This window comes from Sciurus vulgaris (assembly GCF_902686455.1).
Source record: "Sciurus vulgaris genome assembly, chromosome: 7".
Lineage (NCBI taxonomy): Eukaryota > Metazoa > Chordata > Mammalia > Rodentia > Sciuridae > Sciurus > Sciurus vulgaris.
In genome coordinates, this window is record NC_136467.1 from 117,991,122 (window position 1) to 118,004,934 (window position 13,813).

The 13,813-nt window shown below is 37.8% G+C and overlaps 1 protein-coding gene across 4 annotated transcripts in view; it reads left to right on the forward strand.

The window, feature by feature from the left end:
* Positions 1-13,813, forward strand: part of KIF6 (kinesin family member 6) — a 410,860-nt gene that overhangs the window by 152,782 nt on the left and 244,265 nt on the right. For all 4 annotated transcript variants that reach the window (XM_079148124.1, XM_079148122.1, XM_079148123.1 and 1 more), the window contains exon 10: positions 1,795-1,898. In XM_079148124.1, coding sequence (XP_079004250.1) covers positions 1,795-1,898 — 104 coding nt within the window. The remainder of the gene's footprint in view (positions 1-1,794; positions 1,899-13,813) is intronic.

The window sequence follows — 13,813 nt, forward strand, 5'->3', positions numbered from 1 at the left end:
CACCATGAAGTGAAAAACATGATATAAATTGGGAGGAAATAAGTGAATCACATAAACTAGCAAAGGATACACATCCTGAATATATGAAGTAGGCTGCAAATTAATAAGGAGAAGAAAAACAAATCAATTGGTATCTTGGCAAGAAAATGAATAAATATTCCCAGAAGGAGAAACCTAAACAATCAACATACATATGCAAAGGTGATCAATTTCACTAATATTATGAAGATACAGATTAGAACCAAAATGAGAAGCCAGGCACAGTGGCCACACCTGTAATCCCAGTGGTTTGGGAGGCTGAGGTGGAAGGATCACAAGCGCAGAGCCAGCCTCAGCAAAAGCAAGGTGCTAAGCAACTCAGTGAGACCCTGTCTCTAAATAAAATACAAAATAGGGCTGGGGATGTGGCTCAGTGGTTGAGTGGCCCTGAATTCAATCCCTGGTACCAAAAAAAAAGAACTAAAATGTATCATTTCACAACTACTAGATTGATAAAATTACTTATTCATATTACATAGTAGCAAAAATGTAGGGAAACAAGAACATGCTACCCATAGCTGATGGCAATGTAAGTTCACACCATGACTCTCAAGTGCAATTTAACTAAGTACAATAAAGGCAAGATACACATACTCTACTACCAGGAAATTCTAGCTCTAAGTATATACTATGGAGAAACTTTCATATATGTGTCCAAAGAAAGTGCTAATGTTTGCAGCAACATTATCATAGCATAAGTAAAAATCCTAAACGTCCATCGACAAAACAAATAAACAGTGATATATTCTTTTATCAAAGTACTATATATTCTATGAAAATTAATGAACCAGAGCCACAAGAAGCGATATAAATAAGTTCAAAAACTTAAGGAAAAAACAAGTCACAATTACCTACAGGAATGTGGCATTAACATAGTTTAAAGCCTGGAAAATGATACCATATATTATTTACAGGTACATCCATACATATGGGGTAAATGTATGAAAATATACAAGAAAATGATATCCCCTAATGCTAATTATAGTGATCACCCCAGGGAGGACAGAGGGGAATAGGAATAGCAGGTCCAGTTACATCAGTAATGTTTTATTTGTTAAAAATTAATTCTAGGGGCTGGGGTTGTAGCTCAGTGGTAGAGCACTTGCCTGGCATGTGTGAGGCACTGGGTTCCATTCTCAGAACCATATATAAATAAAATAGTTTCATTGACAACTAAAAAGTATTTTTTAAAAAAATAATTCTAAGTCAGGTGTGGTGGTGCACACCTGTAATCACAGCTACTCAGGAGACTAAGGCAGGAGGATCACAAGTTCAAGGCTAGCCTTAGCAACTTAGGGAGATCCCTTATTTTTGAAAATAAAAAATAAAAGGGACTGGGGATATAGGTAGCTCAGTGTTAAGGGGCCCCTGGTTTCAATCCCTAGTACCAAATAATAACAATAATAATAGTTATTATTTTACAACTACTTGATAAAATATTAAGATTTACAACTATTAAAATGTCGGGGGAAGGAGAACCCCTGGGGTCCTAATTAGAATAAGATATATTTCATGCTTGCATAATTATATCAAAATGAATTCAACTGTCATGTATAACTAAAAAAAGAACTGATAAAATGAATAAATAAAAAATATAATAAAGCTGACTGGCAGGTACAGGGCTGCCTTTTAGATCATTCTCTAACCATTTTTGTATCCATAAAATAGGTCATAATTCTAAAAGATGTATGCTCTCTGCCACCAGGTCACCTTAATGAGAAATTGACATTTACTCTCCCTCGTTGCCTTTCATAGATGATTATACGCCTTCAAAAGGAAATCCAGGAACTGAAGGATGAACTGGCCATTGTCACTGGGGAGCAGAGGACAGAGGCACTCACAGAAGCAGAGCTCCTGCAGTAAGCCTGCAGACTTTTTTCTTTTTCTCGAACAGTGAAAGTTTGTGTTAACTTCTTTGTTGGCCTTAACATTACAAATTCACCTCAGAGCATGACAGTCTCCTGGGACAGTCTGAGATCACATTTAGGCGCCAGTTAAGAGTGGCGGCTTTCCATGAAAAGCTGCATGAGGCTGCCAGTGTTTTGCCGCCTGGGCTTTGAGCAAGTAAAGAACGGGCATGGAGAGTATGGGAATATCTTTCTCATGCCAGTTGCAGAACAGGAGCTGTGTAACAGTCATGCAGTTTTAAAACCCACACCCCAAACGCTAACGCTGTGGATCTCAGATCTGAGAGAAGTTCAAGAAACATCCTTTGTATTAAACTGCATCTTGCTGCAAGCACCAATTTATCCCATGCCAAAGTAAGCTTTCTCCTTTAATAAATAGATGGCCCATATATTATAGTTCAAACACTCAAACTGGGAATGAAAGCAGGTATTCAGGGTTTGTGCAAGCATGGCATCTTCTAGAGCCTTTAGATTTGTGGCCATATGGCGTATCAGTGGCATGCTGGGGCTCTCATTCTCTCTGATCATAAGCCACCGTGGTTGTTTTCTGTCCTGCTTATTAAGCATTTGTGCAGTGATAATAATGGACCAGGCTTAGAGCAGTGACATTCTCTATTCCCAAATAAGAAATAGAACCACACAAGATTTTTTCTAAAGATAAACTTGTCATTTCACCTAGTTTTCCCTCAACAGAGAAAATGCTAAGTAAAAAGACCATACCTATAATACCAGCCACTCAGTAGACTGAGGCAGGAAGATCACAAGTTGCCAGGCTGGGGAACTTAGCGAGACCCTGTTTCAAAATAAAAAAATAAAGAAGGGCCTGAGCTGTAGCTCATGCTAGAGGATTTGCCTAGAATGTGCCAGGCCCTGAGTTCAATCCCCAGTACTGGGAGAGAAAAAAAAGAATGCAGTGGTTTCCCTTAAAGTTGTACAGCTGCCCACGAGGTATGGCTTAAACTTGAAAAGCACTCAGCAAGCTTTCTGTCCTCCAGGAAGGAGAGTGTTTCCTAATTGGAGAACACTGTGAACACTGAGTTTAATAGTAGGATAGGCCCCTGCAAAACTGCTCCATGGCAGATTAGCAATTAAAGTGTAATATATTGCCAAAAATTCACCTTTTTAAGAATTTCATATCACTCCTTGAAGTAGCTTGGGATGTCCTTCACAGAATATTCTTTTTGTTGTTAGTTCTTTTTAGGTATATATGACAGTAGGATATGTATATGTATGTTGTAGGTAGACACAATACCTTCATTTTATTTATTTATATGTAGTGTTCAGGGTTGAACCCAGTGCCTCACATGTGCTAAGCGAGCATTCTATTGCAGAACCACAAACCCAGCCCCAGTAGAATCCATTTTGATATAATTATACAAGCATGATATATATCTTATTCTAATTGGGACCCCAGAGTCATGGATGTGCATGATGGTAACATTCACTGGGGTGTATTCATATATATAAGGAAAGCTATCTCAGATTCTTCATTCCCCTTTGTCTAATCCACTGAGCTTATGTTCTTCCTGTTCCTTTCTTATTATGGGTTAGCTTCTGCATATCAGAGAAAACATTTGACCATTGGTTTTTGGGGATTGGCTTATTTCACTTAGCATGGTACTCTCCAGTTTTATCCATTTGCCAGCAAATGTCATAAAGTCATTCTTATCAATGATTGAGTAATATTCCATATTTTGTATTAATACTACATTTTCTTTATCCATTCATCTGTTGAATGGCACCTAAGTTGGCTCCTGTAGCTTAACTATTGTGAATTGTGCTGCTATAAACATTAGTGTGGCTGTGTCACTGTAGTATGCTGATTTGAAGTCCTTTGGACATTTACCAAGGAGTAGGATAACTGAGTCAAAGGATGGTTCCATTCCAAGTTTTTCAAGAGTGTTTGCACCAGTTTGCATTCCCACCAGCAATGTATGAGTGTATACTTTTCCCCACATCCTCACCAATGTTTATTGTTACTTGGATTCTTGATAATTGCCACTCCGACTAGAGTGAAATGAAATCTCAGTGCAGTTTTAATTTGCATTTCTGATTACTAGAGGTGTTGAACATTTTTTTCACATATTTTTTGACTGTTCATATTTCTTCTTTTGATTAAGTGTCTGTTTCATTCCTTTGTCCATTTATTGAATAGATTATTTGTTTTTTTATTGTTAAGATTTTTGAGTTATTTGTATATCCTGGAAATCAACGCCCTGTCTGAGGTACATGTGGCAAAGATTTTCTCCCATTCTATAGGCTCTCCGTGTCCTTGATTTTTTTCCTTTGCTGTGGAGAAGCTTTCTAATTTGATACCATTCCATTTATTGGTTCTCAATTTTACTTCTTGCACTTTAGGAGTCAGTTCCTAAGCCAATGTTGGAATTTTGGGCCTACATTTTCTTTTAGTAGGTACAGGGTCTCTGGTCTAATTTCTAGGTCTTTGATTCACTTTGAGTTGAGTTTTGTGCAGAATGAGAGATAGGAGTTCAATTCCATTCTGCTACATATGGATGCCCAGTTTTCCGAGCACTATTTGTTAAAGAGGCTGTGTTTTCTCCAATGCATGTTTATGGCGCCTTTGTCTAGTATAAGACTATTTTTATGTGGGTTTGTCTCTGTGTCTTCTATTCTGTTCCATTGGTCTTCATGTCTGTTTTGGTGCCAATATCACACCATTTTTGTAACTATAGCTCCGTAGTGTAATTTAAGATCTGGTATTGTGATGCCTCCTGCTTCACTTTTCTGACCAAGGATTGCTTTGGCTATTCTGGGCCTCTTGTTTTTCTAAATGTATTTAATGACCACCTTTTCTATTTCTATGAAGAACATCACTGAAAATTCCGTAGGAATTATATCACTTTTGGTAGTATGGCCATTTTGACAATATTAATTCTGCCTATCCAAGAACATCGGAGATCTTTCCATCTTCCCAGGCTTTTTAAATTTCTTTCCTTGATGTTCTGTAGTTTTCATTGTAGAGGTCTTTCACATCTTTTATGGGATTGATTCCCAAATTTTTTTTTTTTTTCCTTGAGGCTATTGCAAATGGGATAGTTTTCCTAATTTCTCTTTCAGTTGATTCATTGTTGGTAGATAGAAATGCAATTGATTTATGGGTATTAATTTTTTGTCCTGCTACTTTGCTGAATTCATTTATGAGTTCTAGAAAAATTTTGGTGGAGTTTTTTGGGTCTGCTAAGTATAGGTTCATGTTGTTGAGAAACAGTTTGAATTCTTCTTTTTCTATTCATATCCATTTAATTTATTTCTTTCAATGGCTTGTTCTGGCTAGAGATTCAAGGACTGTGTTCCATAGAAGTGGTGAAAGTGGGCATCCCTGTCTTGTTCCTGGTTTTAGAGGGATGTTTTCAGTTTTTCTCCATTTAGAATGATGTTGACCTTGGGTTTAGCATAGATAGCTTTTACAATGTTAATGTATGTTCCTTCTATCCCTAGTTTTTCTAGTGTTTTAAACATGAATGGATGCTGTATTTTGTCAAATGCTTTCTCTGCATCTATTGAAATAATCAAACTTTTTTGTCTTTAAGTCTATTGATATGATGAATTACGTTTATTGATTCCTATATGTTGAACCAACCTTGCATCCCTGGAATGAAACCCACTTGATCAAGGTGCACTGTCTTTTTAATTATATGTTTTTGTATGTGATTTGCCAGGATTTTATTGAGAATTTTTGCATCTATGTTCATCAGGGATATAGGTCTGAAGCTTTCTTTCCTTGATGTGTCTTTGTCTGGTTTGGGTATCAGAGTGATACTAGCTTCAAAGAATGAGTTTAAAAGAGTTCCCTTCTTTTCCATTTCATGGAATAATATGAGAAGGATTGGTGTTAGTTCGTCTTTAAAAAGGTCTGGTAGAACTTGGTCCTGGGCTTTTCTTTGTTGGTAGGCTTTTATGGCATCTTCAATTTTATTACTTGCAATTTATTTGTTTAAATTTTCTATATCCTCTAGTTCAATTCAGGTAAGTCATATGTCTCTAGGAATTTTCAATGACTTCTAGATTTTCTAGCTTATTGGAATATAAATTTTCAAAATACTTTCTGATAATCCTCTGTATTTTAGTAGTGTCTGTGGTGACCTTCCTTTTTCATCATGGATTCTAATAACTTGAGTATTTTCCCCCTCCTTCTTTTGGTTAGATTGGCTAAGAGTTTATCAATTTTGTGTATTTCAAAGAATGGATTTTTAGTTTTGTTGATTTTTTAATCTCAATTTTGTTGATTTTAGCTCTGATTTTAATAATTTCCTGTCTTCTACGCATTTTGGTGTTGATATGTTCTTTGAAAAGGGCCTTGATAGATTATTTATTTGGTGTCTTTGTTTTTTTCATGAATGAGTTCAATGCAATGAACTTTCCTCTTAGAACTGCCTTCATAATGTCCCAGAAATTTTCTTATGTTGTATCATTTTCCTCATTTACCTCCAAGTATTTTTTATTTCATGCCTAATTTCTTCTACTATCCATTCATCATTCTATAGTATATTACTTAGTCTCCAGGTGTTAGAATAGTTTCTATTTTTTTATTTTATCAACAATTTCTAATTTTATTACATTTATGGTCTGATAGAGTACAGGTATTATCTGCATTTTGTATTTGCTAAAAGCTGTTTTATGACCTAAAATCTGGTCTATTTTAGAAAATGATCCATGTGCTTCTGAGAAGAAAATGTAGCTAGTCACTGATGGATGAAATACTCTATATATGTCTGTTAAGTCTGAATTATTAATTATATTTTTTACTTCTGTAGCTTCTTTATTTAGCTTTTGTTTGGAAGATCTATCCAGTGATGAGAAAGGTATGTTAAGCCACCCAGTATTATTGTGTGGTGGTCTATTTGATTCTTTTGTTTTAATTCATATTTATTGTAAACAAATGGGATACTTCTTGTTTCTCTGTTTGTACATGAAGTAGAGGTGTACCATTTTTGTGATCACACATTTACCTAGGGTAATAGTTTTTGATTCATTTTTTTTTTTTTTTTTTTACATTTTTAAAATTAATTTTAATTAAAAATCATAAATTTACATATGGCAATGTTGTTTGATTCATTCTGTAATTTTTTCCCACCCCTCCCACCCCTCTTTTCCCTCTATACAGTCCTTCCTTCTAACGCTAACCCCTCCTACCCCCCATTATGTGTCCTCATCCGCTTATCAGTGAGATCATTCATCCTTTAGTTTTTGAGATTGGCTTATCTCACTTACCATGATATCCTCCAATTTCATCCATTTGCCTGCAAGTGCCATAATTTTATCATTCTTCATGGCGGAAAAATATTCCATTGTATATATATGCCACAGTTTCTTTATCCATTCATCAACTGAAGGGCATCTAGGTTGGTTCCACAATCTGGCTATAGTGAATTGAGCAGCTATGAACATTGATGTAGCTGTATCTCTGTAGTATGCTGATTTTAAGTCCTTTGGGTATAGGCCAAGGAGTGGGATAGCTGGGTCAAATGGCGGTTCCATTCCAAGCTTTCTGAGGAATCTCCATACTGCTTTCCATAGTGGCTGCACTAATTTGCAACCCCACCAGCAATCTATGAGTGTACCTTTTGCCCCACATCCTCGCCAACACCTATTGTTGCTTCTGTTCTTGAAAATCATCATTCTAATTGGAGTGAGATGAAATCCTAGGGTAGTTTTGATTTGCATTTCTCTTATTACTAGAGATGTTGAACATTTTTTCATATATCTGTTGAGTGCTTCTACATCTTCTTCTGTGAAGTGTCTGTTCATTTCCTTAGCCCATTTGTTGACTGGATTATTTGTATTTTTGGTGTAGAGTTTTTTGAGTTCTTTATAGATTCTGGAAATTAGCGCTCTATCTGAAGTGTGAGTGGCAAAGATATTCTCCCACTCTGTACGCTCTCTCTTCACATTATTGATAGTTTCCTTTGCTGAGAGAAAGCTTTTTAGTTTGAATCTATCCCAGTGGTTGATTCTAGCTTTTATTTCTTGTGCTATGGGAGTCCTGTTAAGGAAGTCTGATCCTAAGCCAACAAGTTGAAGGTTTGGACCTACTTTTTCTTCTATAAGATGCAGGGTCTCTGGTCTGATTCCAAGGGCCTTGATCCATTTTGAGTTGAGTTTTGTGCAGGGTGAGAGAGAGGAATTTAGTTTCATTCTGTTGCATATGGTTTTCCAGTTTTCCCAGCACCATTTGTTGAAGAGGCTATCTTTTCTCCATTGCATATTTTTGGCACCTTTGACTAGTATGAGAAAATTGTATTTATTTGGGTTTGTGTCCATGTCCTCTCTTCTGTACCATTGATCTACCTGTCTATTTTGGTACCAGTACCATGCCGTTTTTGTTACTACTGCTTTGTAATAGAGTTGAAGATCTGGTATTGCGATACCCCTGATTCACTCTTTCTACTGAGGATTGCTTTAGCTCTGCAGGGTTTCTTATTCTTCCAGATGAATTTCATAATTGCTTGCTCTATTTCTGTAAGGTACATCTTTGGGATTTTAATTGGAATTGCATTGAATTTGTATAGCACTTTAGGTAGTATGGCCATTTTGACAATATTAATTCTGCCTATCCGAGAACATGGGAGATCTTTCCATCTTCTAAGGTTTTCTTTAATTTCTTTCTTTAGTGTTCTGTAGTTCTTATTGTAGAGGTCTTTCACCTCTTGTGAGATTGATTCCCAAGTATTTTATTTTTTTCGATGCTATCGTGAATGGGGTAGTTTTCCTAATTTCTCTTTCTGAAGATTCATCACTTATGTATAAAAATGCATTGAATTTATGAGCATTGATCTTGTAACCTGCTACTTTACTGAATTCACTTATGAGTTCTAAGAGTTTTCTGGTGGAATTTTCATGTTCCTCTAAATATATAATCATGTCATCAGTGAACAGGGATAGTTTGAGTTCCTCTTTTGCAGTTCGTATCCCTTTAATTTCTTTGGTTTGTCTAATTGCTCTGGCTAGTGTCTCAAGAATGATATTGAATAGAAGTGGTGAAAGAGGGCATCCCTGCCTTGTTGCAGTTTTTAGGGGGAATGCATTCAGTGTTTCACCATTTAGAATGATATTGGCCATGGGCTTAGCGTAGATGGCCTTTACAATGTTAAGGAATGTTCCCACTACCCCAATTTTCTCTAGTGTTTTGAGCATGAAGGGATGCTGTATTTTATCAAATGCTTTTTCTGCATCTATTGAAATAATCATGTGATTCTTAACATTTAGTCTGTTGATATGGTGAATGACATTTATTGATTTCTGGATGTTGAACCAACCTTACTTCCCTGGGATAAAACCCACTTGATCGTGGTGCACTATCTTTTTAATATATTTTTGTATGTGATTTGCTAAAATTTTGTTGAGAATTTTTGCGTCGATGTTCATTAAGGATATTGGTCTGAAATTTTCTTTCCTTGATGAGTCTCTGTCTGGTTTAGGTATCAGTGTGATATTGGCTTCATAGAATGAGTTTGGGAGGGTTCCCTCCTCTTCTATTTTATGGAATACTTTGAGAAGTATTGGAATGAGCTCTTCTTTAAAGGTTTTGTAGAACTTGGCTGAGAACCCATCTGGTCCCGGACTTTTCTTTGTTGATAGGCTTTTGATGACCTCTTCTATTTCATTGCTTGAAATTGATTTATTTAAGTTGTGTATGTCCTCCTCGTTCAATTTAGGTAATTCATATGTCTCTAGAAACTTGTTGATGTCTTCGAGGTTTTCTGTTTTGTTGGAGTATAGATTTCAAAATAGCTTCTAATTATGTTTTGTATTTCACTCGTGTCTGTTGTGATATTTCCTTGTTCATTCTGAATTTTAGTAATTTCAGTTTTCTCCCTCTTTCTCTTTGTTAGTGTGGCTAAGGGTTTATCAATTTTGTTTATTTTTTCAAAGAACCAACTATTTATTTTGTTAATTTTTCCAATTGTTTCTTTTGTTTCAATTTCGTTGATTTCGGCTCTGATTTTAACTATTTCCTGTTTTCTACTACTTTTGGTGTTGGTCTGCTCTTCTTTTTCTAGGGCTTTGAGCTGTAGTGTTAAGTCGTTTATTTGTTGATTTCTACTTCTTTTCTTGAATGCGCCCCATGAAATAAATCTTCCTCTAAGTACTGCTTTCATAGTGTCCCAGAGATTTTGATATGATGTGTCCTTGTTCTCGTTTACTTCTAAAAATTTTTTAATTTCCCTCCTGATGTCTTCTGTTATCCATTCATCATATAATAGTGTATTATTTAATCTCCAGGTATTGGAGAAGTTTCTGTTTTTTACTCTGTCATTTATTTCTAATTTCAGTCCATTATGATCTGATAGAGTACAAGGTAGTATCTCTATCTTCTTGTACTTGCTAACATTAGCTTTGTGGCATAAGACATGGTCTATTTTAGAGAAGGATCCATGTGCTGCTGAGAAGAAAGTGTATTCGTTCTTTGTTGGATGGTATATTCTATATAAGTCGGTTAAGTCTAAATGTTGATTGTGTTATTGAGATCCATGGTTTCTTTATTCAATTTTTGTTTGGATGATCTATCCAGTGGTGAGAGAGGTGTGTTAAAATCACCTAGTATTATTTTGTTGTGGTCTATTTGATTTCTAGAATTGAGAAGGATTTGTTTGACATACATGGATGAGCCAATATTCGGGGCATAGATGTTTATGATTATTATGTCTTGCTGATTTATGCTTCCCTTAAGCAGTATGCAATGTCCTTCTTTATCCCTTCTGACTAGTTTTGGCTTGAAGTCGACATTATCTGAAATGAGGATGGATATTCCCCTTTTTTGCTGTGTCCATGTGCATGGTATGTTTTTTCCCATCCTTTCACCTTTAGTCTGTGTGTATCTCTTTCTATGAGATGAGTCTCTTGCAGGCAGCAAATTGTTGGATCTTTCTTTTTAATCCAATCTGCCAGTCTATGTCTTTTGATTGATGATTTCAGGCCATTAACATTCAGGGTTATTATTGAGATATGATTTGTATTTCCGGTCATTTGGCTCATTTTTGTTTTTTGACATGACTTGGTTTCTCCTTTATTTGGCTGTTCCTTTAGGGTAGTTCCTCCCTTTGTTGATTTACATCACTGTTTTTCATCTCTTCCTCATGGAATATTTTGCTGAGAATGTTCTGTAATGCTGGCTTTCTTTTTGTAAATTCTTTTAGCTTTTGTTTATCATGGAAGGATTTTATTTCGTTGTCAAATCTGAAGGTAAGTTTTGCTGGGTATAAGATTCTTGGTTGGCATCTGTTTTCTTTCAGGGCTTGAAAAATGTTCCAGGCCCTCTAGCTTTTAGGGTCTGGATTGAAAAATCTGCTAATATCCATATTGGTTTCCCCCTGAATGTAATTTGATTCTTTTCTCTCGCAGCCTTTAAAATTCTGTCTTTTTTTGTATGTTAGGTATTTTCATTATAACGTGCCTTGGTGTGGGTCCGTTGTAATTTTGTATATTTGGGGTCCTATGAGCCTCTTGTACTTGATTTTCCATTTCATTCTTCAGATCTGGGAAATTTTCCGATATTATTTCATTGAATAAATTATTCATTCCATTGGATGTTTTTCTAAGCCTCCTCAATCCCAGTAATTCTTAAATTTTGCCTTTTCGTGATATCCCATAATTTTTATAGATTATGTTCTTGATTTCTTGCCATCTTCTCTGTTTGGTCAACTTTGTTTTCAAGATTAAATATTTTTTCTTCAATATCTGAGGTTCTGTCTTCCAGGTGTTCTATCCTATTGGCTATGCTTTCTATGGAGTTTTTAATTTGGTTTATTGTTTCCTTCATTTCAAGGATTTCTGTTTGGTGTTTTTTCAGTATCTCTAACTCTTTATTGAAATGATCTTTTGCTTCCTGTATTTGCTCTTTTAACTGTCAATTGGTGCGATCAATCAGTGCCTGCATTTGCTCTTTCATCATCATTCAATGCCTGCATTTGCTCTTTCATCATCATTCAGTGCCTGCATTTGCTCTTTCATCTCATCGTTTCCTTCCCTGATTGTTTTAATTATGTACATTCTGAACTCCCTTTCTGACATTTCTTCTGCCATGCTGTCATTGAATTTTATTGCCATACCATCTAGGTTTGTTTGGGACATTTTCATCCCTTGTTTTCTCATATTGCCCAGGTATCTACCCCTCTGGTAGCGAAACTCTGGGATATTTCAGATTTCCTCTGTTGACTAATATTGTCTCTGTAGATTTCTAATAACTCACCTCTTAGCCTTCAGTAGCCTGAAGTCTTGGAGGAACTTGATAATGTGGTGCTCCACTAGGAAGCTGCCCCTCTAGGGGTGTTGGCCTTCAGGTGGGGAATATTTCTTGTCAGTGGGCAGAGGCGCCTCCACTTGTTGACTGATGGTCAATCAAAGGGGGACTAGACTGCAGACTGGGGCACTTCTGATCTGTTCTGTGTCTCTGGTTTTACTGCCCTGGTGGGAAAGCCTCACCCAGCAGGGAAGATTTACCAGGAGGAGAAGTTTTGCTGGGCAGCTCTCCTCCGAGAAGTTCTCTTCAGTCCAGAACTACCACCTGGACTGGGAAGCCCTCCTCCGCGATGATCCCAGGGGTCCTGACCTACTGCCTGGGCTGGGGAGCCTGGCCCTGCAAAGGATTCCCTTGCTGAGCAGCCCTCCTCTGCTATGTTCCCTGAGGACCGGAGGTACCACCTAGGCCTCGGACCCTCCATTTGCATCGAAGCCTCTCGCTGTGCGGCCCTCCTCTGCAATGCTCCTGGTTGACTGGGTTCTCGGCTCCAGCAGGGGAGTCTCACTGGGCCACTCTACTCCACAAAGTTCCCTGTGTTTTGGGACTACTGCCCCATCTGGGGAGCCAGCCCAGTGGGAGAGATTCACCCGGTGGCTCTGAGTTGGTCCCAAGTCTCTCACCTTCTCTACTTGACTCCACGGTCCTGTCAAAGGGCCTCCTGTAGGTGTCTCAGGAAGGGAGCCACCCTTCCAATGATGATGGCCAAGCCCTCAGGAATAATTCAAAATGCCTGCACCAGGCTATAAAGAAGCCTCTGGCTAGCTCTGCGATGCAGGTGGGCTGGCTGTCTGCCGGCTTGCTCCACGATGGAACAAACCCCAGTGTCGTGGTTGGGCAGGGTCGCTCAGTGATGGTGTCTGTCTTTGGCCTGGTGGTTGGGCAGGTTGGCTGCCTGCTGCCTCACTCTGCAAGACAGGCGGGGTTGGGTGCCCGCCTGCTCCCTCCAGGATGCAGGCAGCCTGACTCACCCACCAGCTCACTCTGCGACTGCGACCGACCATTGATGGTGCTATCCTGGGTGCAGGGGTCAGGCGGGGTTGTTCAGTGATGGCGCCAACCTGGGTGCCGTCTAATTGATTCTTGATGTTGAAAAGGTTTTGTTTCATGTACACAGATGCTCTAGTATTCAGGACATAAGTATTTACAATCATTTCCTATTGTTGTATGATTCCCTTCAGCAGCGTGAATGACCTTCTTTGTCTCTTCTGATTAGCTTTTGCTTGAAGTCCACTTTCTCTGTTATTCTTTAAGAACACTAACCTGAAAATTCCTTCACTGCAATGCCCCTTTCCCCTCAAAGAAAGAAATTGCCTCTTATTATCTTTGAAAATAGCTCTTCAGAATTTTGATCTTCAAGTCATGCTCCAGCCAGAAAAACAAAGTTACTCCCAACCTTTCAACAAAAGGAATCTAGTATAATAAATTAAGTGCACCAAAGGTGGTATTGCTGAGAAACTCAACAGCAGTGATGCCGTACTCCAGATCAGTAATGGCAGACCCACACCCCTAGAACGGAGGGACAGCCAGACAAGGTGATATTACTAAGATCCAAGAGCTGAGGCTCACAGGTAGGAGTGAGACCCTGGTGAGTGCTCCCAGGCAGGGG